Source organism: Hypomesus transpacificus, chromosome 26 (assembly GCF_021917145.1).
Source record: "Hypomesus transpacificus isolate Combined female chromosome 26, fHypTra1, whole genome shotgun sequence".
In the NCBI taxonomy this organism is placed as follows: domain Eukaryota; kingdom Metazoa; phylum Chordata; class Actinopteri; order Osmeriformes; family Osmeridae; genus Hypomesus; species Hypomesus transpacificus.
In genome coordinates, this window is record NC_061085.1 from 7,837,831 (window position 1) to 7,864,344 (window position 26,514).

Consider the following 26,514-nt stretch of genomic DNA (forward strand, 5'->3'; position numbering starts at 1 on the left):
CCGACATAAAACTACATATTTTTCATAATTTGTCATTGTATAAGATAGGTTACCACTTGGGCCTATCATTGGTGCTGCAACAGGTAGTTATCAGTGAGTTTGACATTTTTCCTGTGTATATTTTGACAGTATATGTTTGATTATTTATATCCTTTGTTTTTGTTCACCTTACCATACCCCAATAAATTATACTCTCAGAGATCTATTTGGTCAGCTTCAATTAAGTCCAAAAAACTATTTATGTAAAAATGTGTATTAGTTTGTACACTCACATGTGACTGTATTTGTATTGTATACTTTCACATTCATCAAACGGTTGTTAATAGGATATACTGGCAGCTAGCATTGGCCAGAGTCAGAACTCAGTACAGATAGCAGTCATCATGTTCTTAAGTTATGTGTAATTATATAAATGTTCAGGAGGATAATGTTAAGTGTGTAAATATAAAATATGTCGACACTAAATAAATGCCATGTTTTAATCCCAGTGTGGTTTGCCATGTGATATGTTCTGTATGTTGCTAGAGCTAGTCCCTCAAGTGAGCAAACTTACTAAAATATCATTTTTATTATATTTACATTCACTGTCACTGTCCTAGTTAAATGGTATTCTCTCCTTACCATACATTATACAGACAGCATACAATATCCTTAGTAGCAAGACAAGGTGGCTGATTGACTGTACAGTGCAGAAAACATTGTTTTCATTGGTAGCCTTAAATCTTGTGACCTTATGACCTAGTGCAACCATTCAAGGCACACAATAAACTCATACCTTGAACAGCCACTAATCAAGGACAGCAGTCTCCTGTTGTGTTGCTTGAATTCAACCTAGGAAAAGTGTGAGCATGTGGTGTGTGCATGCTTTCTTAAGGTTTAATTATGGTTGTCCCTTCAGAGATATTTTTCCAGACATAACTCACCAACTTATTTATCAAGAAACAAAAGCTGACATTTCACAGTTAAACTGTCATGACCAAACCAAGCAAATAAACTGTAGGTAACACGCCTATATTTATAGAGTATTCCGCTTTGCTTTCTTGGAATCAGATGGATTCCAGATGGAATCAGTGGGACATTTCTAAAGTAGGCGTTGATGTCTTTAAGACTTCATTATCCTGCTTTGTGTGTTTGTTTGTTTATCTTCAGAACCTTTGATGGTGGGGAGTCTAGATACCCACCATGTAAAACATCTTATATGCAACAATACATGGAACTAAATATCAACAGCTGGGATCGTCGTGTTTATAGATGCATGTTCAATTTGTCACATTCATGATACATCCATCACACGTCAACATGGCATGTGTATATACGGTAGTATGAACACTCGGGGGCGTTATTATACGGTGCGAGAAACTAGCCACGTGCCGTACAAGTTGTGTTGTCCTCCACGTGCATCGAGGAAGAAAACACATCGGGCTGCTCTTGACACTGTCGTTGGTGATACCTATCAAACTGGGGAACTATTGTTATTCCTATAATTAAGTGATGGTACCTTCAGAGAATTCAGTGGCAGCTGACAACAGCAGCCCAGAAGATGAACAAAAAGGAAGGAAAAGAAAAATATCCTTGGCAAAGTAAGTGTAAAAGCAGAGTGCTAGTCAACTGAAGTAGCTAATGTTACAGTAGCCAGTTACTGTGCTGTACTCAAACTTCGCTTTCACGAATGGCGATAAAATGAGTACCATTCAGCCAAAGCGTAATGTACTAATACACCTTCAATTGAATCTGCGTAGGTAACTTACTGTCTAGTTTTGCATTAGGTAGATAGCGAGCGAGCTAGCTACCTAGCCATGCGCTATACTAGTATCTCGTAACCCACGGACGGATGTCCACGCCTTCTGGTACTCAACTCTGTTTACTTGTATCTGACTACCTAGTGTAACGATTTGCTGTTCTGTTTACAGCTGTAACTTGTGCGGTTCAAATGAGGCACGGTATAGATGTCCTGGATGTTTCAAACAGACATGCAGGTAAGTAAAAAAAGAAAAGCTAAGAACATTAGGCAGCATTTTTCTCAAATCCAGGTAAGATAACACAAGACAACAGGCATAGAAAGGCCCAATAACTGAACAAACTTGAAGCAGGTTTCTTCTAATAAGTAACATTCTTAGAAGAAAAAAATTCAGGACTGTACCTTAGGGTGAAATCACTTCAATCACTTGCTACATCCTAGTCTGTCAGGCAGTGGTCCGCCTGGGCACTGTGTAAGTGGTTGGGCATACCCAAAGTATAACCTGGATTCAGTTTAAGGAGGTGCTGAGGTTGGCTTTGATGGAATAGCCCAATATAGCATACTAAAATATAAAACAACTGTCAGATTATCTCCTGGGATGCCCACCATAACACCCTTCTTTAATATCAGATGGAACCAATTTATCTACAGCTTTGATGGCACCTTATTGTGAGTGATTTAAAAATATTTAAAACATTCTGTCTCAGATCAGAAATAAAGAATCTCCTCAACAGCCAAGATACAGTAAAGCCTGAAATCCTTTCATCATGTAACAAAATGGTTGAAAATGGCACAGCATGGCATAGTGGACGCCTGTACAATAGGCCTGTATTTGGCAACGAGGCCTAGGAATGTTGTTGATGAATCGCCTCAACTTTCAAGCTTTGAATTGCACCATTGAAATTGCACCCATATCTCAATAAGATTTAAAGAACCAATTTTCACATCTCTCAGATGGCTCCCTGTTGTTCTGGGCATCAGTGGACATTCCTTAGGCCCAGTCTCTGGAGATACGGTCTTTGGGAGACCCCTGCCAAATACCTTTCTTTCAGCAAGTGTCTGAAATGGATTGTGAATTATTTCACTTGAATGATTTGGATCACATCCCAAGAGCTCATAAAAAAAAGTGAAAAAAAAAAACTTTCTTAAGAGAATGCCTTCCCAGATCCTCCCGTGACAAAATATAACCTATTTGAAATAATCCAAACTCGGCACCTGTGGGAAAACGAATTAGACACCGATCGTAGCGCCTACACCCGTCATTCACCGCCCGGGCCCAGGTGACACCCAGACACCGTCACCCAGACACCGTCTGGCAGACACCGTCACCCAGACACCGTCTGGCAGACACCGTCACCCAGACACAGTCTGGCAGACGCCGTCGCACACAGCCTTTCAATCTGTCAGTGCAAAGGCCCCTCTTACCGAGACTTTCTCCCAGCGCGTGCACAGAGACATCTCTCCCGTCTGATTTACACCACCCCCCCCCCCACCCCCCTCGCTCGATTCAGCATCTGCTTGCGCATGATTTAGATCCGCTGCGAGTGAAAAAACAAGTGTTCTGCTCCGTGTTTTTCAGACTTTGCTGTTGAGAAACTCTGTTCGCCACACTTCCAATTCAAAATGGAGTGGTGCGTGAGAGCATTTTCCCAGAGAACAGAATGTGTGTGCTGTAAAGCTTCAAATGTACCAAGTCTTTGCCCTCGACCATATGTTACCATTGCAGTGGGATAAAGGCCAGAGAAAGTGACCGTGAAAGCAGTTTGACGGATCCAATCTGAAACAGAATGGCGTATGTTAAATTGTGCTCCTCCTTTGCCCCCGCAGTTTGTCCTGTGTGAGAAAGCACAAGGAGGATTCTGGATGTCGTGGCGTTCGAGACAAGACTGCCTTCGTGGCCCTCTCCAAGTTTGACGAACTGAACCTTCTCAATGGTGAGACCTCCTCATCCTCCTGAGGTCTTTTCCAGATGACGCGGGCACACGTGTGTGTGTGTGTGACCATGGTTCTCTCTCAACCGTAGACTACAGATTCCTGGAGGACACTGGGCGAATGGCAGGCAGCTCCAACAGAGACAAGCTCGCCAGTGTTCCTACTGCCACGCTAAGAGTAAGTTGGTCAACCACCACTCATGAGATGGCAGAGGAGGGGGAGACATAATCCAAGTAGACCACATGGTAACATCTAGATAGATCCAGTTGCAACATCACTTATACATGTATCCCCTTTAGCTGCATGCTTAAGCAACTCTTCATAGAGATCCATTGACTATATATATATATTTATTTTGTATTTTTTCCCCTTCCATTCTCAGCATGGCTCATCTGGTACCTGTGGTTTGTACTACCGCAGACAGACATTCTACTCACTGAATACTCTCTTAGTCTGCACAGCATTATCTATCATGATATGACATCATGACATGAGTTTTATTTGATGAAGTGATGTGCATTTTATTTGAATTTTTTATTTATTTGTTTTAAAGGCGCTGTCTAGTTCAATGGCCACAAATCTATCAGCAGTAAGAGCGTAGATCTCAGAAAGATATTGTGGTTTGGCACCTAATGGAAATGTCTGGGCTTAGCTGCACTTCCAGAAACCTCCTAGAAAAAAGGCTTTCTTATTGTAAAATGGGCGGAGGGAAGGTGGTTATAAATACCTATACGGTTACCTGCTCGTCAATAATTCAGTTTAGATGTCACCTCCATGTTCTTGTCAATCATAAAGGTGTCAGGGCAATGCCAGAAAGGGCAGGAGTGGGCTCTAAAGTCAAGACCGAGCACTAGTTTCAGAGCCAAACTCACCTTGATATATTTGCTTATTGACTTATCCGGTCCTACGATTGATTGCAGATGTTTGTTCTGTTCATGTTGATACAAGAACTCCCTTTTTTAACTTATTTCGTGTCACTTCCTCCCTCGCCCCCTTCTTCTTTCAGATCAAGACACTTTCGGCTGAAGCAAGGAAGCTGAGCATGACGCTGAAGTTTCTACCCATCACATTCACCAAGAGCAAGGAGAACTCCACCATCTTCCTGAAAAAGTATGTCGTTTCGAATAATTACCGCCGCACCAAACCGTACGAGAGAAACACTAATCACAGATGGCTGCCCTAATCATGTTACCCAATCAAATGAGTACAACCTTAGGCGAAGTGTACAACCGTTTCCTCAGTGAAACCTGCAATGATTCAGATTTGTCGTGGAAATCGGAAAAGGTGTCCGAGGCTTGGCCACAGGATGGCGCTCTTGTGTTGAGTATTTACAGAGCGGCCCACAGTCACTCTCGGAATGTGCAGAGGGGTTGTCTGTGGGGAGCGTGTTGAAGTTTCTGCTCTGTGTTCCTGGTTTCGGATCAAGACACGACCGATCAATAGCTAGAGAGAGAGGCAAGACATGTGGTGCTGGGGCTTCGATTCATCGAAGCCATCGCTCAGCAATGAGTTGTGATTCCATCACGTGGTGGGCTTGACAGTTCTGACAAAGACCTCTCTGGAGAAAATAGCAGTAGTGCTGCCTTTCATAAGACCTGTTTGGTGAGTGTAATATACGGCTGTGGCCTTCCGAGCAGGTATGCAGGTATGTAGAACCCCCCCTTTCCCCTCCTTCCTTTCAAAGCCAATCCATATGTGCTGCTCACCCCTCTGGGTCTCTGATAACCACCACTGGCCCTGTTTGGCTGGACCCCATGTTGTGTGGCCATAGAAACTCTTATTTCCGGGGCCTCCGGCAAGTCCTGACATCGATTTACATTCTCTCCCTCCTTTCCTTATCCACTTTTCCTTTCATTGTCCACCCCTGCCCCCACCCATCCACCCCCATTTCCTGCTGTGACGCCGGTGGCACAGTCCCTCCACGGTTTCCACCTTTTTGCCCGAAGGTAGTGGGGACAGCATTCTGCCACTCCACAGGACTTTCCACTGGAAGCCTCTCCTCCTCTTTCTCCCTCCACGGAAGAATCAATATTTATCTCCGACTCTTTTTTTCTTTTTTTTTTTACTAGAAAGCGGAAAAATCGGGGAATGAATGAAGTAATACAGTGGGAAACCCTGTAATGTCCAGGCACGGCATCAGGCGTCCATCACAGCTGCGTCTGAATGAGGCTTTTTGTGAGCCCTTCCACCTCCTTTTTGATGTCATTCACACTCACACCCCGTTTTCCACCCGTCGTCTCTGTCACTCCTGTCAAAGGTTTCTCTGGATCTTGCCGTTGCCGAGTTAGGCCAATGTGCCCGTCACGTCTTTGGACGTCGTACGCTAACGTGGTGTGAGCGCATAACTACGCGTCAGGTACAGTACCCGGGATGCAGACGGCGTCAGGAACGGTCTGCGTCCATGCGCGAGGGAGATCTGGCGAGCCGGACGGTAGGGATCTCCTCCAGGGATCCGAGTCTGGAAGAACCCGCAGGTCCTGTAGCAGCCATCAAGAACGGACCCAGAAGACACTCCCGGGACCAGCAGCATGCCTGTCTGGAACACAGCGGTGGAACCACGGCGCTCTGTTTTCGATCATTGGTAATCCCGGTAAACAGTCCCGGGGCTGAAGCACTGCCCTCTCTTGACAACGATGAGCAGTAACACCATGTGAACACAGGATGGGATAATAGGTATACAATAAATTGCTGGTGGAGAAGACAGAAGGGGCCGTGGGGGGGGGGTGGGGGGTGGAAATGGGCTTCAGTACATAATATAAAAAGCAGATGTTTTCTGCAGTGTGACTGCAGATGGTTAGCGACATATTCATACTACCATACTCACGCTGCCAGAGAGAGCAGAGATCATTACTGGCCGGCGGGACTTAAGAGGCTTTCATGCTTTCTGCGTGTGTGCGTTTGCGTGTGGCTCCTGCGTACAGCTGCCAACCTCACCTTCCCCCTGGTGGCTGATTTCAAAAAACAGGACACGCATTCAAAGAGTCTCACCAGAAATTACAGGCCGTCTCTACCTTTCAAAGCCCCCAGCGGCAGAGAGATGTAATAGTTGGCAAGACAAATGGAGAAGTGAGGGTGGAACCATCTGACTCTGAACTGGTCCGAGCTTCGCATGACAGGGCACTTTCCCTGTGTGTGAACTCTTTCTGTGTACCGGGACAGAAATCCCTAGAAGAGACTCTTTGGCCCACAAACATTTTCTGCTTTCACATAGCCTGAAATGAATTGCCTACAGACTGCTATTAGCAGCAGATTGGAGCCCCTGGGTCATGCAATCACCACCTCGTGCACACATGTAAAAGGTAAACCTGGAGACCTGGAAGACAGCCAGGAGGGTCTACTCAACATCTCAATGTGGTCTGCGACCCCCAAAAGTCCTTTGTCATCCCCTCAAACACCCAGTGTGTGGCCTCCATTTTGATTGGTTCTGTCCTGATCCCCTGAAGGCTTGGACCCTCTGGATTCTGGCCAGCATCTCAGTGCTGCAGCCCTCTGCGCTTAGAGGAAGATTATGCTGCAGGCCCACGGCTGAAATTTAGGAATTAGCTCAACGGCCAAGGCCTTGCCAGCACCTATAGAGGGGAGGCTTAGGGTACATCTGCCTGTAATCTTCCACCCCGGTCTCCTTCTCACTTTCGCTCCCCGTCGAAGTCTCTGGATCAGCTGCCCTAACCTAACAAGGCCCCAGGAGCCTTGTGTGCTAAATGACGTTGGATGAGTTGGAGCTCCGGGTTTTTCGTCATCGCCAAGAATGCACCGCAGTGTCACCCACACGCCACTCAACCCTCCTGGCACAGGCCTCTGTCCCCCAAGCACAGCTGTGGAGTTAACAAGGGAGGGAGGAGAGGCGGGCGTGAGGGGGGGATGGGGGGAGTGTGTGCGCTTGGGTGGGTTTTTTGCAGGATGGTGGTCGGTACACCAGTTAGATCTGTCGTCTCCATAATCCTCCCAGAAGGCTGTGTGCTCTGCCAGGCTACTTGTCAGGCCTCCTCTTGTGTGATGCTCCCAGAAGCTTCCATGACTCATTCCCCTCACCACAGCTCGCGCCCGCCACTGCTAATGAATACATCTGTCAGAGGTTCTGTCCTCAACGGCCTCTGCTGCCGCGTTTGGCTTCTCGGGGGGGAGGTGCAGATGAAACCAAGGTCACCATCCGAAAAGGGCAATGATATGCATCGCACGCCGGCATCCGTGTCAAACTGTGCCTGTGCATTTAGAACCGCCACTTCACGCTCTAGAAACCTCGAAGGGGAAGCACATGTGTCCAGCCGTAGGAGGTATCCACGTTGGCCCCACGCTTAGCCGCTCCTCGCTACATCGCTTACCCAATTTCTTCTGTTGGCGCTTTCTTCCCCGTCCTCGCCCGTTTTGACATCCAAGAAGTTTAGATTGGACGAGATTGCGTCATGAGGCCACTGTGCTGGGGAATCTGTTGTTTCTATCCGCCGGGCTTCAAGGGCTTCATGAAACATTCAACCCACTTGTTACGCTCTCATTCTTCTATCAAATATAGCCCAGGGATGATGAAGTTTGTCATTGTAAAGAGTCCTTGACACTGTGTGGTTGCCATGGATTTTGTGCAGCGCTCTTCTCTTGAGTGGTGGAAACCACTTGTCACCCTTGGAAGATGTGACGAGCAATAACCTTGCAGTGTCCACTCTTGATAGGAACCAACCAGGCTCTTCTGGCTGGGGTTAGTACTGGCTGTTCAAAACAAAAACCCGGGCTCTGCGGTTTGAGGTTCTGTCAGGGTCGACTTTCTTTCCCTTTTCATAGAAGCAAAATAAACAAAATCCAGAGTCCAGAGCACACAATATTACTTCCAGAACCTCTAAACCACCAATCATCAGGTTCCCTGCTGCCCTGTGAAGAATGCAGAAATCTGGTGTGTGTTTGATCCAGCCCCCCTCCTCCCTTCCCCAGAAACTCCTTAGTGGGCCGTTGACGCTGCTGAAAGATTTGTAGGAATCGTGTTTTTGACCATAGCAACGAACAGAATGTTTGTTTCTCTGTCGTACGGTAGCCGAGATAAAAATGCAAGGCTTGTTCTGCTGTGTTTTTCCAGTCCTTTCTAGGCCCCTTGCAGGTGGATTTACTCGCAGACATGGCTGTTTATAAGCATTGTCGATAAGAGGATTCCTGTAAATTGAGTGAGGTTTACTCGCAGTGTGTGGGCAGACTATGCAAGTGTACAGATGACTGCAGTGTGACTTTGTGTTATAAGGCTATTACCTGCTTTCAGAGAAGTTAGTCGTCATGTAAACACCCACAGGAGCAAAACATAGTCAGGTCACAGACTTGTTCTTTTCCTGTTTCCTCCTACTGTTTTTCTTCAAACAAAGTCGCCCACGCTGACAGTGAACGATTGGCATGTATTCCAGGTATGCATCTTGACCTCGTCTGAGACCTCTGCATGCGTCTTCAGGCCGAGCCCTTTTTCCAATCGAGGAAGAAAAAAAATAGTTTCCATTGGCCGTAAAACGCAGAACAATGCCCCAACACCTGGTGTTCCCACCTCCTCGTCGACAAAACCGCCCTCCACCTCTGCCCCTGCAAGCCTTCGTCTCTGCCAAGTCCAAGCAAACACTCATAAATTCCTCAGCCTAAAGAGGGGTGGGGGGGTGGAATACCTCTGCACCTGCATAGGGTAGGGAATCCCTCGCAGCCCCCCTGCCCAATACACACACACACACGCGTGCACGGACACACACACACACACACACACTCAGGCCCAACCTTCCAACTAGGCCCACAATCATCTCCCCCCCTCCCCCGCCCTCTTCTGCCCACATCCAAGTGGAAACTCATAACCACCTTTCATTGGATGTTCTGCCAATTCTGCACATATTTCTCTCTCTTTTTTTTTTTTTCTTGAGTCCGCCACCCCCACCCCCCCCCCCCCTCCACTCCTTGCTCTGTTTTCCTGAAAAAACATGTCTCCTGGTTGTGTAACGTTGCCATCTGGCTCCACGAGCCACAAACATCACCATCAACCAGAGCCCAAAGCAGAACCAGGCCTGTTATTGGAGGGAGTTGGGGGGGGGGGGGGGGGGAGGGGAACAGAGGCTGGAGGGGATCCAGGTTGAGAGTCCAGCTGTGAGGAGGATGAGGCTGAAGAGGCCCGATGCCACATGCACCCAGCCTTGTTCTGTTTCGACCCACGCTGTAACGACGACCATCTGGAGCCCAGCGGGTGTGTGTGTATCAGTGTGAGCCCAGGGTCACACTGTCTGAACGCCAACCCTAAATACTTGGCCTGATAAGAAGCTCCATGATGTACCACAGTCCATTATAAGGACATGGAGCATCTGTATCACCCCTCTCAGGCCCCCAGCGCCTCTGGTTAACACTGCCAGGGGGATCAAGCCACACCCAAAATATGGCATTGATTTTCCTCTTGGACAATATCCACTGTCAGTTTTTGGGGCACTGATACTGCAAAAGAATGGAGAGACTGAATGGAAACAAGCCTACAAGACAGTTGACCAAGTCTACTTCTTTTTTTCAATAGTTGCATTGAAGACTTCATGGCAGTGATAAGATTTGTGGAAATCCACAGCTCCTTAATGTGGTATGAACTGCTCTGGTTTGAAGTGGAATAAATCAAAGGTATCTTTGGCCCTAAGGTATCTACTGCATTCACTCTACTTTTTGAGAGAACCTTCTTTTCACATCCCTCTGCTTTCTTTGGTTTGAGAACCATGGAGAGTACGAGGGGTTTTCGTACAGCCTAACAGAGTGACAGCAACCACTACAGTGACTGCTTTCTGTCAGTGGACTACATCAAATGTTTTGCATGTGAAAGCTTAGCAACCGCCTGGCAACCTAGCTCATCAGTCCAGCTTTCTTTTATTATTATTTTTTTTTTTTTTTTTACAGTTAGGTCCTACCGCCACAACACCCTAGAGTCGGAGACTTAATATGGGATATTTGCCAGCTGGAGTCCTAGTATTGAGTATGTACGTCATGGTTGTCATGACAACTCTGGGTTATTCACTTTCTACATATGGAGAGAAAGAGAGAGACACACACACACACAATGCAATATCTTGTAAGCAGCCTAACATTGACTCGGACAGATTGGGGTTAAAACATTTGCAAAGTACACTGTTGCTGTGTTTTTCTGTGTCTTGGTTACGTGAACCATGAAATGTTACGACGAAAGCCCGATAAGTTAACCCATGTTGTCCCCTCGCATCATGTGGCTCATTTAGATGTTTTCTCTTGTAAATATGTTGGATATTTGCTCATGTTGTTGTTTGTTCTCATGCTTGTCTTTCAGAGAAAAAAGGTTTTACTGGCATTTGAAGCTCTTGTTCCCTCAAAGTGAATGCGAGTTTATTGAAAGAAGGTGAGTTGTGTATTTAGCATGAGTGGTGCTTGCATAACTCCTGTCTTTGTGTGTGTTCTCGCTTCTATTGGATGGTATCTCCTCCATCAGACTCTTCCCCCCCAAAAAAAATGTTGGTGCCAGTTACTGGCAGGTTGTAGTTAGGAAATGGGCCTGCCTGGCCTAAGGAGTTCTCGGATTCCAACCAATTGTGTGTAGTTGTGCCAGGAGAGTGCTGAATTACCCATTTGTCCTCAGTTATTGAGTCTCACGTATCGATCTTTAGTCCTGGGCTACAGAATGTCATCCATCAAGAGCTGTTTAATCTGTCGGGAGAGGCTAACACACGCTCTCATTTCCAATCGTTTGTGCGTGTCTGACTTTCTCCATTGTTCTCCTCATCTCTTCGAAGGGTTTCAGGCGAGCAAACTCTCGAGCAGATCCTGACCTGCTACATCCACCCCGCGGAGTCGGAGCCAGTGAGACGTCAAAAGTAAGAGCCCCCCCCACCACCCCTAAGTGATACGCCTGAGTAGAACGGAGACCGCTCACCTCAAACCTGTCCGAGTTGATCTAGAGCTCTGCGGTTATCGACAGGGGGTTCATTTGATCCCTGTTTTTGATTTGTGGACTTGGACGGTTTCTCGCAAAGCGTTTTGACTCGCTTCCGCCGTCTCGTCACGCTCCGAGGCGTTAAGCCCCGGCCGCACCTTGCAAACAGGAGCCTCCGCGCCACCTGAAAAATCCAGACTGCGCTCGCTGGCCGTGGCGGGAAAATGAATCAAGGAGTCCAAGACCAACTTGATGTTTGTAGGAGACTGGCGAAGAGAGACCAGAATGCACTGTATATCTTACGCTGATTGGATTATGTTTGGTACATCCATTTTTTGGAGGGGGTAACCTCCTGTAATTACCAAACCCCAAGCTTTGACCAAACCTCTTTTGAGAGGATCAAAGCCTGACCGACAGTCAGTTAAAGGGCTCTGAAATAGCATCCTTTCATCCTGTGGTCTGGCATAATAGGATATTTATAAAAGGTCAGAGCTCCAGGATGGCCAATTTCCTCGCATCTGATTGGTTCTGATGCCTAGGCCCGGTGACACCTAGGCATGTGTATTGGCCAACATGGACAACTGTGGTCTGCTGTAATGATGTGTAAAGGGCAGCACATTCATCTTATCCTGGCGGTCACAGTGGGACGTATCCAAACCGAACGAACTACATCCTCTCGCTCTCATCGGTAACGTGTTGGACTGCCATTCTTGTCAAAAGTTTTTTTGATTTCCTTCCTGTTTTTGTTCTTGGAATCGTAGATTTGGACTCGGCCCAATTTCTGACTAGAATCCACACACGAAAAGGCCAAAAGCCCTGTGGGTTGCGTTCAAGATATAGAAAGTGAATTACTCTGTGGTTTTGGGCTGTCACTGTTCTCAAGAGCTGCAATAAAAAGTTAACAATGTGAGAATGGATCAAGAAATCAACACCACTTGGATGGGCTGTTTGGACGGCCTTCATCACTTAATATCATTTTTATTGTTGTCTCGCCAACAGTTTACCCCCCCCCCCCCCCCCCCAATTGATAAACCAACGTCATTTGGTTTGGTTTGTGTTCATCACCCGCTGCTGAATGTGAGAATCCAGTGACTGTGCTTACCCAACAAAGAAAACCAGCAAATGTAATTGCTGTTGAAATGCAGGCACAGTCACTTGAATGACAAACCCCAGATTTGCACAGGGGTACCATTGTAACGCCACAGCATTATTTACATTTTATCCCTGGAACGGTAGTTTAACATCCAGCAAGCCGTCAAGTCAATCGTCAAGGCCCAATCTTAAGTCTCCATGTTACTGCTGTACTGTAAATATTGCACAGTTGCTACAATACAGACATGTTATGGCTCCCCCTCTTAAAGATTTATGGGGACCAGGGCTACCAGACACTACCATGGAGCTCTGTCAAAACAGCCTTGGTTGCAGCTGGATAATCCTTGTGACCCATGGCTGCAGGTCCAAGGGACTCCTGCACCCCTCCAACCCCCCCCAGCCCCTGTCATTGAGTTTGGCTGCCCTGAGCGTGGTGATTATGTCTCTAAGCTTTAAATCAAGACCCATATTAATGTGCCCTCTATATGACAGGGAATGGATACAGGGACAAATATAGCATTGAAAATGATTCAACATCCATGGAGAATTCATTAGGGCTTCTCGACCCAGTCCAGACCAAACTATCAGTTTTCTATTTTTCTTATAGATTACATAACGTCGGACGTGTATGAAGGCGTTTGTATTTTTCGGGAAAAAAGTATGCGGAAAGTAAATGTTATTTTATTTCATCTAGTTGCCGTCGTACATTTCTTGTGGTTTTGTGCCTGCAGACCGGTGAAGTATTGGATTCAATGCAAACCCCAAGGACTTTATTTTTAGATGGAAACATGGCGGTTACTCTGAAAAAACGTTCAAAATCATGCACCCAAAAAGCTCTATTTAGTTCATATTGTGCCCATCAGCACAAGCCAGAAACCAAAACATTCTGATTTGTCTATTCTACTTCCTCATTCACCGAATCCCAACGTGTGGATGCCGTTCTCTCGACAAAAACAACATGTCCATTCTTGCGCCACGTCTTTGGCACTGCATGCAAATGGGTTTTTTGTGAAGCGGTCCTGTCGTCTCTTGTCGAGGAGAAGCGCTCCACCCCGCGACTCCCCCCCTCCACACCCTCCCCTGGTGGTGCCTTCAGCACCACGTCACGTTTGGCCTCCCGACGCGTCCCAGCTGCAGGCTGCTGCTCCACCAGGACACTCGCTGCTTGGTCTACAGCCACGGCACCGTGACTTCACAACAGGCAAAGAACACCCCCCCCCCCCCCCCCCCCCCCCCCTCCCGATTTGTGAGAGCGTTTTGCCGTGAGGGAGATTGAACGGAGGATCAACACGGCGCCCTTATTTGTCATTCATCATGTGGTCATCTCACTGCCTCTCCTCGTGGAGATGGAGAAAAGAGGCATTGGGGGATTTGGTGAGAGGAGATGAAACATGTGGTGGTGGTCCTCCCCTCCCCCCCACCATTTTCATTTTCTTCTCTCCCCACTCTTGTACCAACCATCTCCAACACACTTTCCTTTTCCCCCTCATATCACTGAACCCAGCTCTTCCTCGCTCCCAAACCCAAGGATTTCCAAACCGCTAACTGAACTGTAGGCCTTCCTTGGTTTTTCGATAGCCGACCCCCCGCTCACACTACTCCCTGTTGCACGTCCAGTTTCAGCCCTCAATCACCACCCCGTCCGCCGACCTGAGACGAAGTCATGTGGGGCAGCCTTCTGCTTAGTCTGGACTCAAGTGGGGGGTTTTACTGGCCAGGCACCATCGAAAGACTGTGTACAAGAGGTGCAGGCAGCGTGGCCGTCACCAAGGCATGGGACGACTTGGAACCAAAGGCCGGCCCTGTCCAACAAAACCTGTCTGACCTTAGCAGATGTGCCCCTTTGTTTTCGACAAACCGTCAGTCAACCCCGTTTGGGGAAAACGTACGTGTCCGAGGTTGACGTTTTGAGCCACTTCCCGACTCTTTAAATGGTCAGTTGTTAAGCAGGCCCTGTCCCCCCCGCCCCACAACCCTAACCACTGTGTGTTGTCTTTCAGATTGAAGATGTACGTGCGCAGCCCCTTCGACCACATCAGAGTCTTCATGAAAGCTGAGGGAAGGCAGGCCGACTCTGTAAGGTGAGAATGGGTTCCCATCTGTGTCACAGCTGACCAACCTGTCCACGAAGAGCCTGTTTCGGAACATGGCCACAGAGTTGACAAACGACTCATGCCGGTTCGACTTGCATACTGAAAAGTCTGTTCTCACGAGGAGAGCTCGTTGAAAAGGTCGAGCGCAAATTAATAAGTGATCAAAGTAGTTCTGTGAATGAACAACTTCCCTCCAACGATCTCGACCTGTTGCTTTGTAGAAAATGTGAAAAAAACCCGGCTACGTTTCAGTAATGGAAATTGTTATTAAACACCTCTTTTGCAATCTGGAAATGGAATTTGCATCCTGTCAGTATCCGGTCTGCCCTTGTCACTGTTCTGTTCGTTTCCCTGGGCCCGCCACTTGTGACTGATTTATCTGGCGTGTCGAAAATCGACTTCATTGGTTTATGAACATGACATCACTGCCCCGTAAATTCCTGCGAGGCTACGCAGCGTGGAGGCAGCGGGGGCCTCGTCAGGAAGGTTTTCCTCCTCCATCCCCCTTTTTGGGGGATGTGAAGGTGATTCCTTGTTTAGGAATGCCATTGATCATGTGAACACACACACACACACATACTCGTGTGTAGGGGAAAAAGGGATAGTTGGTATCGATGGCACCCCTTTGCCTCGCCCAGACTTTGGCAGCCCTCCGTTTTCACTTAGTCACGGAGTCGTAGTTTTATTCCCCACCCTCGTATCACCGAGGAAACGTTCAGTTCTCTCAACGTCGCGCCAGCTCATCCCCTCGGACTCCGAACACGCGTACGACCCCCCCCCCCCCCCACCTTATCCTCGCTCTGCTGAGAACACCGTCACGTCGCAGGTACGGCGTGTTCCGTCTCAGCTTGTCGAGGCCCCTCGTGACCATTGTTGTGTCGGACGCGGATTTACAACCACTGCCGAGACGGATGACACCGGCGTCCAGTCATCAGGTTACGCAAGGGCCCAAATACAGGCGTCGTGAAAGCACAGGAAATCCAGACTTTTCCCAGCATTTTCACAAACGGAATAGTTTCACTGGTGTGTTTGTGTGTGTGTGTTTGTGTGTAATCCTCAAGGGGGCATACGGACACATTTAGCATGTGCGTAGCTGTGCGCCATGAGCACAGATGTGTTCTAGAAAGTGAGGGGATTCCCGCTGTGCCCGATAAGACCCTCTCCCACAACCAGAGCCTCAAACCAATCCAGAGACGGGCCTCATCAAGGCAATGCGTATCGTCCTTACACCATTGAAATGGATCTATTCGCATGTTCAGTCCCTTCGTTTGCACAAGCAGTGTCCGAACGTCGGTCTTGGTCCGGCGGCGTCCAAGCCCGGTCGACCGCGGGGATGACGTGGGCGTCGGGAGGAGGTAGGAACAGCTGCTTGGCAGCGGAGAGGGGATACGGCGTTCCTCCATCTTGGGCCTGACTAATAGGATGATCATCCATCACCGACACTTCTCGCGATAACCAATTGCACGTTAATGACAGGAAGAGGGGGCGGGGGGACGGTGGTGGTGGGGGGGTGGAGAGAGAGGTGTTACAACATTCCCCCCTCCTCCCCCCCCCAAACAAAATACGCCCGTCAGCATTATGCGAGACATCAGGGAGGCGTTTGGCGCCTTTTAATGAAAGATGTGGAGCGTTAGCCAAGCCTACCCCGCGGCGCGTAACGTTAGCCAGGGGTGCCGAGGGACACAATACCGCCCGTGTGACTCCAACTTTTCCTATCGCTAATTAATCACTCTCCTCTGCGCTAAAGTCTCCCCCCCCCCCCTCCCTGCCCCCTTTTCTCTGTCTATTGGTCGCACCCTCCGTCACACTTCTTAATGGGGTTGTATAACAGTGGCTTGTTATGCACATATTTTTGTACTTTTTAGTGAGTGTTTATTGTCAACATAATGTTCCTAAGTAGGACAGAAATATGATCCTGTGGCCAATGTGGAATGACCTCATACTGGTGAGGTACAGTTACATAACAGCAGAAAAAGGAATAAACCGTAACTCGCACAAGGAGAGGAGGCCTCCAAACAGGGGTCACTGTTATCTTGGTGGGGTCTTACAGAGGGGCCAGTGCATCTCCAGTAGTAAGGGGTCCTCCACCGCCAGAACAAACGCTATCCCTTGAGGGTCACCTATACCCACACCATATGATTTAATGTGATGAAATCGCTTTCCACCAACGGTGGATTGGATGGAAGTTGTATGGAAATTCTATACCTTCCCGCCTTGTTTTTGGGGGGTTTTGTTTTTGTTTGTTCAGTTTGGGCCCACAGGGTGAAGGACGGCCCCCTTTTTTCGAGGCTTCGGGCGGGGCCAGGAGTGCAGCGTCCCTCCCGGAAGATCAGTCAGGGTCACACGTGAGCCAAGCCACGGTTGGCCGAACAGTAGAGCTCTCTGTCGGGCAACAGGGGTCATCCTGTGTAGACCCCCCCCCCCCCCCTGACTAAACGTCTCCCGGAATATCAAGCCCCGATCAAATATTGCCCGTGCTAAACATAGCTGTGGGGACCAGTAAACAGCCTCCTTACTGGAAACCAAACGGCCCCTGCTCCTCAAGAGCTCCATTCACCCCCAGGTGGATGTTTATTTGCCAAGTCTTTTTCTTTTTCTTTTTTTTGGCTTTCCCTGACATGTTTATTTATTTATTTCGTTCCATTCCAGTCGTTGGATCCAGAGGATGTCCTTCCCTCCCGGCGTACCCAGGCAACGGAGCAGCTGGCCAGCCTCGAGGACAAGGCAGAAACAGTTTCTCCTTAAAAAGAAAAAAAAAAAACATTTCATCCGCTGCGATGGAGGACAGAGAATGCGTGACGGTTTGCTTGCACTTACTGCCTGATTTCTCCTCCCCCCCCTCCCCCACACTACAGGCGTCATGTAGCTGTCGCAAGTATCACTTACCCTCTCCTTAGCACTCCTTAAACTGTCTTTATCAAGTCTCCCTCGGCCCCTCCTAAAAGCTTGTTTCTCTCAGCCCCGGCACATGCTTGTGTTCAGCGTCCTGCAGTGCGCGGCTAATTTCGGGGACATTAGAATTACGGCTGCTTAATGGCGGCAGCTGCAGCGGCTTACGTTGTGGAATCGCTGCTCAGGGGCCAAAAACGTCTGTCTGGGTCAGACTCTTCCCTGCGTTCTGGCCTCCCTTCCTGCTGGTTTCGCCTGCCTTTCCTCCGCCACCTCAAGGACGCCTCGGCTACTCTTTGTTTTAAGGGCAGAACGTTGTCGGAAGCAGTCGTGGCCCTAATTCACTTCTTTTCCTTCCTCCTGTGACGGGTAGCTACGCGAAGAACCATGGGAGGCCCCTATGGGAGTGCACTGTATGAGCCATTCCCGCCATTGAACACTATACACAGAACAGATGTCATGTGCTTGTGTGTGCGCGCACAGGGGCCAGATCTCTGCAGATCCACCCCTCCCCCAGCTCAGGGATGCCTAGAGCTCTGTCCAGCATTCAGGCTCCCACCGACCCACAGCATCGCTTTGACCAACCCAGCAGCTCAGCGGCGTAGAGCGGTGGGAACGAGCCACGTGTCGCGGTGGGCACAGGCCCACGTGGACTCGGCGAACACCCCCCACAAGGCCAGCCCAATGAGAGAAGGTTTCATATGGGGCACGCCAGAAGCCAAATCAATGGGGGAATCTTCCTCCTCCCTCCTCTCTGTGTGGATCTCCTCCTTTATCCTGCCCCGACAGGAAATGCCAACAGATATTGCCGCCGACTCGAGGGCTAGCGTGAGATCCACCAACCCCACCCCAGAGAGATCCGCGGAGAAGGCTTTCTTTAAATCCCCCCTCCCCCGACCTGCTGCTCTCCGTACGAAGACCCTTACGTCCCATCCCCCGGTGCTTTCATCGGTTTGTGGGGATGTGGGTGTGCGCCACCAGGCTGTTGCTGCAAAAAAAACTAAACAAGTGACGCCGTTTGAGTCGAGGCAGCGCCGTCTGCCCCGGACGAATGTCCGTGTGTCTGTCTCGCTTGTTACGAGTTGGACGGGGGCACTTGTATTCTTCTTACATCACGTCTCTCTTGTTGACGATGACATCGTGAGCTTGGATGGGCTTGAAGTGGTTGAGCGGGGAGGCTCGCCATGTTCCACCAGAGAGCCGTTAACCGTTTAGCATCTTGATTTACGAGCGTCGCTAACACATGGCAGCATCGCTCAGGGCCCCCCGACTGATGTCATCGCCGAGGGCAAAGGAACGAGGGAACGAGTGAAAGAGGAACACGCCAGAAGTTTCGAGGGCTTTTTTTTTTTTTACGGAATTTTTTTTTTTTTCTTCACGAGAGATGTTATTGACTCAGGTTAAGTCTGTTTCCATTCCTGAGGATTGATGCACAACAGTACGGCGGGACTTTTACAGTGCCAAGCCGTGACTGCCATCTCCAAAGAGCCTCTGCCATGGGAGCCAGCGGAAGATTCTAGAGTGGAGAGGGATAGTGGAGGAACTGTCAACAACGCTTGTGTCTTTTTTCTTTTTTCCTGGTTCTTCCTCTTTGTCTGGTTCTTCTCTGCTGTCAGTCAAGTGTTGTTTTTTTTCTTCTTCTTTTGTTTTTCTGCAGGTACCAGGAGCTGGACATGACGAAGAGCCTGAGAGAGAACCTGAAGTTTAAAACGGTCATCGAGTACCCGGCGTTTCACGTCGTTCTCAAGGACCACTGCCATAACTACCCGCTGAAAGGACCAGGTGAAAGTCCATTTGTCCTCTCTGTCACTCGTGAAGTCGTTTGGATGACTCTTTTTCTCATGGAGGACTACACGCTTGATATTTAACAGATGCTCAAGCTATCTGCAAACCATTTCCCGGGTCTTGATCATAAAGTCAGGCCAACGTGTCTCCTCTCCCCCCACCCCATTTTCTAAAACGTTTTTGAACTTCAATTATATTTTACTGAAACCTCCCGGAGGGTGGAAATAGGATGTGTCATTATCCTGACTTAGCTCTCTGACAAGTCTCCTCGACAGTATTCCAACACCATTAGCTCATGTCCTTCGCATCTCTGAACGAGAGACAGAGTGACTCCTTATCCCCCCCTGGTTTCACCATGACAACATGTTAGACCTGAGGAAACGAGTGTGTGTTTCTGTCTAGTGTCACACACACACACACACATACAGACACATGCACTTTTCAAACTCCATTCCCCACCCCCCCAGCACCCTGCCAAAAACAGGATCAAAAAGATGAGAAGAGCGGTTAGCGGCAAGAACGGGAGGGCCAACACTTGGTCATGCGATGATCGTAAATTGCGGATGCACGCCACGGCTTGGGCGAAGCGGCCCTCTCGCGAGGGTGCAGTCAAAGACGCCATCTTTATCTGGCGAGGCCCTCTCCGTCCTCCAAGCCCCTGAAACCCCGCAGGCTCAGCAGCCCTCTCGTGAGCGCGTCGCCATGGACCCCGAGGCCTCTCACGCCAAAGCGTTTTTTTTTTTTTTTTTCGCGACAACCTCGTCGGAAGCCTTTCAAGGATGTAGGCCCGAGAAAGAGGGAGAAGAGGGTGAGTCACGCTTGCGGTGGCGATAAGGGGCCAGGAAAACAGCGTGGCTGCTGCTGTCCACAGCCGAGGAAGTGAACTTGTCGAGCTTATCACACAGCTGATGCCTCCGCAAGGTTTGGCAGAGTTGCAATCCAATGAGGGCCAGTCATGTTTTCTTTTTGTGGTTATGCCCCCACCCCCACCGTCCCCAACTGCACACACACACACAAACACACGAGTTCTGCCTCTTCACAGTCAGCGGAGCCATCGAGTGTTGTGCCCTGTCAGTTGGGAGGGTTCTTCACATCGGAGACGTCGCACACTCGTGGACAGGCCTTCATTCAGTCGTACGTTCATCCGCGCATGGCGTGTGTAGCCTGGAATACGAAGTGTTTCCTCACACACCAACGTAACGCTTTGGCGCCCCTGACTGCTCCCCCCTCCCGGACACATGTCCGCCCTACTTCATTACATAGCTAATGGCCTGACAACTGTGTCTTCCCTGCGACGTGCTAGACCAAATCCTGGACAGTCAGTGACTCCAGCCCGTGCTGTCGTGTGTGTGTGTCTGCATGTGTGTGCGTGCAAGCTTGTCGATAAACGTGGCTTAGGCAGTGCTCCGCCACGCCACTCGTGCTGCACGCGTACGTTTACCGCGTGTTACCCCCCCCCCCATCCCGTTAACGGTTGCCTGCCCACCCCCTTTCTCGTTTCAGCGTGGAGGGTGTCGCCGGGCAGCGGTCAGAGGGAGGGCGCGGCGGAGCCCTCGCAGCCCCGTCCGGGGCTCGTCGTCCCCGGGGCGGCCCCGGAAGCGAGCCCAGATGCTGGGCCTCCACAGGAGAAGAGACCCAAGAGGGAACCCAGGGACGAGGAGCTGGAGGAGGGCGAGATTCCAGATTCTGACGAAGGCGAGGGGGAGGATGACGATGACGCGAACGATGTGAAGGATAACGTCGCGAGTGAGGCGTGTGGTGTCGACGCCGTGGGTGGCTCGGAGGAGGGGGGTGATGGGAACATGGCTAGTAAAGAGGGTGGGGGTGAGCCTCACTCTGTTCATGAGCCTGCTGGCGAGAATGACAGCCATGTTGTAAAAACTTGTGAGGAACAAACGCAAAGCATTTAGGCTGGTTATAAAATGCAATGCTTACTTCTACCACTCGATATTATTCCAGCTAGCTATACGAATATATTTTGTCATTCGTCGCCTTGATTTTGCACAATGTCTCAATGTTTTCTCCAATAAATGCCAACAAAATCAAAACATTATACATTTGTGATTCATGTCGTAGGGGTTTTTATTCATTTTGTACCCGCAAGTCAGGAATATATATCTTACACGTGTTGTTATAAGTCACAATTAAGCACACTAGCTTGCCTCCGAGAGCCAAAGTGTTTTTGACACATCTGGCGCGGGTCCCCTCTCTGCCTGTGCGTATGCGGGTGCCTGTACTCGCCGGGTCGTTCCAACCCTTTTGTTTTTTTATTGAGACACCGCAAGCCAGTAATAATAAATGAAAGTGTAACATACATGGAGGGGGGACTCCTGTGTGTGCATTGCCTGTTGTTGTTGTAACCCCTGGTCACCCCTGCGGAGGGCGGGTGGGGGGGGGCTCTTTGATGTTGGGGCCTTGGTGACGCATTTTCCCCCCCTCACGCTGGGAGAGGCGGTGATCTCACGACCCCTCTGTGTCGCCCCTCTCCCATGGAGCACGCACAGGCCTCCCCCCCCCCCCGCCCCCTTTTTCGCTCTCTCCCTCTCCTTCCTCCGTGCTTCTTCGTGTTTCCCGAACTTGACGCCGTTTGCGGTACGCGGCACGTCGACGTGTCTACATCTGTGTCGGATACACATGCAGCACCGACGGTTACAACCCGACGTGCCAAACCAGTGGGGGGTCTTTGCCTCAAGTCTTTTAGCTTTTAGCTAGCTGGCTGCCATACACCCCCCCTTCCCCCCCATGCTATGTCAACTGTTTGCCATCATCAGATATTCCACTTCCTGCAGGTTTTTTATGTACCTTGACTCGACATGCAGTGCTAGCCCCTCTGCCTAAGGGTTCCTGTCCTATCTACAGAGAACCAGAGGCGGGCCGGGGCTTCCCAGGATGCTGTGCTGAGGCCCTCCCTTGCTAACCAGCACTGCAACCGATCTGCCACGGCCCAGCGGTGGCTATTCAAATCTCAAGGTTGTTTCTCGAGGCTTCAGATGCGAGGCGCTATATTTGAAGAGAAGTAAAGCCATTAAAGCCAGCAGAGATGAGTAAACCCCCCCCATCCCCCCCTCGTTGTCCCCAAACCCGAATGTGTGCTACACAGATCAGCAGGAGGTGTGTGGGTAGTGAGAACACTGCTGGAGTTTATTGGGTGAAAGTAGGGCACGGCCCCGGTAGATTTAGCTTGCCAGAGCAACCCCCCCCTCCCCCCCCCCCCCAAAAAAAAAAACGAGATGCAAAACATTGATCTTGTCAATAAAACGGATGTTCAATTCCTGTGATGCATTGCCCATTAGTCTCCTCTTCTGTGGGCTAAATATAGGCTGTTGTCATGGGACACCTCAGTGCATCACAGTGTGGCCTTTGGGACCCTCAAAGGAAAGCTTTCTTGTTTTTTTCCTGCCCTTGTTTGTTTCTGCCTGCAATAAATTGCCTCCCTTTGCGTTATAGCAGCTGTCTTAATTTTTCTATCTCAATAAACCCCCTCAAAGCAACCACACGAAAGCTCCAGCTTAGTTTCTGTTTACTGTAAAAAGTGAGTGTGTGTCTTTTTTTTTTTCCGTCTTCGTGCCACCAAAAGCATTTAAATTAATTCCCCAAATTTCTCAAAATTTCCCTTGATATATCTCAAGTCGGTTTGTCATTAATTAGGCTCGATTTGGCGGTTTTGCTTTAAACTGCCCTGCGTGCGTACTGCAATTGTTGTTTTATGAGACCAGCTTGGGGACCCAGCTAAACTGCCATGACTTTGTTCTGTTTTGCATATCGACAGCAGAAGCACGGTGCATCTGTTGCCGAGGGTTACAGAGGGTTGCTGGGTTGAGTGTCGCAGTGGCACGAGGAGTGCAACTTCGAGAAAAAGCTTAACCTCTTTAGCACCCCTCTCTCGTCTTCCTGTTTACTTTTCCTCCCTCTCGTTGGTACTTTCCGAGTAAACAGACGTCGACGCCCTCCTTCGGGCCCCAAACAGATAAGCATTATCCCTGAAATTGCTGCGGTCGCTGTGGGTACCGGTCCGACCCCTTGTCAGGAAGCGCTCCTCTCGGTTGTTTATCTCCTGTCTCGCGTGACGCCCAATCTTTTTGACAGGACTTCTATCTTATTTTCCCGCCTTTAATGCCTCCCGCTACTCTGCCTATCTGTTGCCCGTAAGCAAGTCGTTTACGCTCCCGAAGTCCCGGTTTGTCTCGGGAGCACTGCTCCAGTCAGGAAGTCAGCTGGCCCGTCTCTCTCCATGACCATGACGACGCTAGCAGGCCTAGATGTACAGCTGCCCCCTCCATACATGGTCAACTCGGCCGTCAAGCCCTGATGGGAGTTTCCGGTAGAGAGAATGTGTGAGTGTGTTTACTGTGCTGCAGTCGGTGGAAGAGCCAGCTGGCGGCCCGCGGATGGCCCCCGAGAGTCATCGTTCCCACTCATTACCCAGCACGGAGAAGGGGAACTATGGTTATGGAAGTACGTCACTCTCTCACTCATGGATTCCATATAAGAATCCACTGAATTCCAGAGCTGCAGTGGCCGGCTTACTTTTGGCGTCCACATGCGAATGTTCTTATTCCGGAACATCCCCCTGTTCAGTTAACGGGGAAACGCCACACGACGTTCGAGGCTCATTCGTCAACTTTTCACCGCGAGTTGATTGACGCCTCCTCCGTCTTTCGTTTAGCAACCTCTGCATTTGAGAGCTGAGAAAATCGGAGGCTCTGCTCCAACATGGGCTTCGACTCCAAGGGGCTCGGCCTGCAGACGTCAGCGCTGCCTCTCCCATCAATGCTCAGCTTGTTTGAGCAAATAAACAAACCAGTCCCCAGCATCCCTGTGGGGAGAGGCCTTGCAGCCCGAGAGTGAATTGAGTCTAATTTTCCCTAAGCCCGCTCATCAGTTATTCTTACGTGAGCGCACAGATGAGGGAATCTGAGGGGCGTTTGATTTTGGATTTTTTTTCTCTACAACAGACTTGCGTCATCATCTTCTGGCAGGAGGGCGGTTGTATACTGTGTGGGGAGCGAAGACTAGTTGTCTCACGTCTCTGTGTGTGTGTTTGTGTTTGTTACTGTAGCCAGCTCCTTTCAGATTGACCCTGGTCTCGACCGAGACACTCCCAAACCCTTGACGAAAGGGATGTTCTTGAAACTCCTTGAAAAAAAAAATATATATATGTATTTAAGTGAAATGTGACAGGAAAGGCAGGGAAAGAGAGAGAGGTGAAGACATGCGGCAAAGGGCCAAGGCCCAGATTCGATCCCAGGCCGCTGTGGAAAGGCCTCAGCCTACATGGTACACGCCCTTATCCAGCCAGCCCCTGACCACCTCTTCTCTTATGGGTGGGAGTGAGATGCAGTGAATGACTGGACTTACATTTACATGAAGTCATTTAGCAGACGCTCTCATCCAAAGCCACTTACAGTAAGTACAGGGACATTCTCCCTGAGGCAAGTAGGGTGAAGTGCCTTGCCCAAGGACACAACGTCACTTGGCACGGCCGGGAATCGAACCAACAACCTTCTGATTAATAGCCCGACTCCCTACCGCGCAGCCATCTGACTTCTGTGGGGCGTTTGGAATGGGATGGAGGAGTTGGGTCTAGTCAGCGATAAACATATGAGGCCCGGGGAGAGAAGTGATTAGTTAGCAGTACTGTATTATGAAAGCCCCATGTGCTCTGTGCATCCTGGGAGTCTCGCTCGCCGGTTCCCACGACATTAGGAACCGCGTCGGATTAACGTTCTCCTAAGCAAGCAAGAGATCTTATCTGGCCCCGTTTACAGGCTAGTCTGTCCTGCTGATCCGGTGTCCACACATCAAAGACATTGAACAGCAGCCCGGCGGTCCTAAACTGACAAAACAGTATTTGTTTAAAGCCTCACCGAGAGAAATGGTGGGAATCGAGTCTCACCACACCACACGTTCACCTCGTCGCTCTCAACCATGCCCCCTTTTATCATTTCTCCATGGGAACGGTGAGCCTCGTCTCCATGGGGATGGACGAGTGGGCGAAATGGAAGCCCCTAATACCTCACTCGTAAACTTGGCTCCTCGCGAGATGTGTTGTCACAATGCATTCAGCCAGTCAGGACACCTCCCTCTGGGACTGTCGTGTTTTTCTAATTGCTACCTGTTAAACCTCCATGCACAGCATGCTAGTTCCTGCCAGGCCACCAGATGGCCCTGTTCTAGAGGAAGCCACTGCTGCTCTCTTTGGACTAAATGGTTGTTATGAAACCCTCCCTGCCCTCTCTCTCCCTCGGGTTCCCTTTAACAGTGGATATTAACCTGAGGCTATGGACAAGGGGGCTGTAAAATAGCTGACATCAGTGTTCGTACGGCTTCCAGAATGCTGTAATGGCTGCTCTATCTCGTTTTTTGCCTCTGAGCGCACCGCATTACGTAGTGTTAACGTCGATGCCTTTGTCATATAAACACTTTGTGTTCAGTGGATGAGGTCATCGCGGAGGGATTTAATTACAGCGGCGCCTGAGTGTTTGTTGTTGTGAACTTTTGAATAATTGTCTTCAGCATGCAGACCGCCGCTCCACTTGGTCAGGTCTTTACAGATCTTTTCTGCCTTCCATGCCCCCAATAATCACATTCCTGGACTGTTAAATAAACCTGACCTGACTTGTAATGGTTATGGGGTGAGCATCTCGCCCGCTGTGTGCATTCTGGGGAAAGGTTCCACCCGAGAAGGATTGTCATGACGTAACCATCCGAGCTGCACTGTTTAACAGCCGAATGATGAGTGTGATTGAAATGCACTTTACAAACGACATGGGATTGAATGATATGATCTGGTGGAAGGGTGGGGGGTCACTTGGGATTAGGAAAGGAAAGAAAAACAAGTCCTTTGGACGTGTTTTGACTGTAAACCAAGCTGGCAGAAAGGGGCAAACACATCATTTGGATAAGGTAGACCTCGGAAGCCTGATTCTGTGGGGCTGGTATTTATGTAAACCCAAGGGGCACAGTAGTAGTGTGTAGCTTAACCAAAGGGGAAGTATCATCGCCTACCTCCCTATTAAGTGCACACTATTTTGATTCATTTCCACCAGGCTTGTAGAAAGTGTGATGTGGGATTGTCTTTATGTATTTTACACACCTTTTTGGTG

At 49.4% G+C, this 26,514-nt stretch overlaps 1 protein-coding gene across 1 annotated transcript; it reads left to right on the top strand.

The window, feature by feature from the left end:
* The first annotated feature begins 1,029 nt into the window (after positions 1–1,029).
* znhit6 (zinc finger HIT-type containing 6) lies at positions 1,030–21,468 on the top strand. Its single transcript, XM_047049376.1, has 10 exons — positions 1,030–1,580; positions 1,911–1,976; positions 3,566–3,672; positions 3,762–3,847; positions 4,677–4,780; positions 10,950–11,018; positions 11,410–11,490; positions 14,642–14,722; positions 19,281–19,405; positions 20,912–21,468. The coding sequence occupies exons 1-10, from the start codon at positions 1,492–1,494 to the stop codon at positions 21,316–21,318; spliced, it is 1,215 nt and encodes a 404-aa protein (XP_046905332.1). The 5' UTR covers positions 1,030–1,491; the 3' UTR covers positions 21,319–21,468.
* The last annotated feature ends 5,046 nt before the right edge of the window (positions 21,469–26,514 follow it).

Bases quoted from the DNA above. Each gene is read 5' to 3' on its own strand.
- znhit6 (XM_047049376.1), top strand. From the start codon at position 1,492: ATGGTACCTTCAGAGAATTCAGTGGCAGCTGACAACAGCAGCCCAGAA. The intron at 3,848-4,676 runs GTAAGTTGGTCA...TTCTTCTTTCAG, and splicing joins TTCCTACTGCCACGCTAAGA to ATCAAGACACTTTCGGCTGA. The intron at 11,019-11,409 runs GTGAGTTGTGTA...ATCTCTTCGAAG, and splicing joins TGCGAGTTTATTGAAAGAAG to GGTTTCAGGCGAGCAAACTC.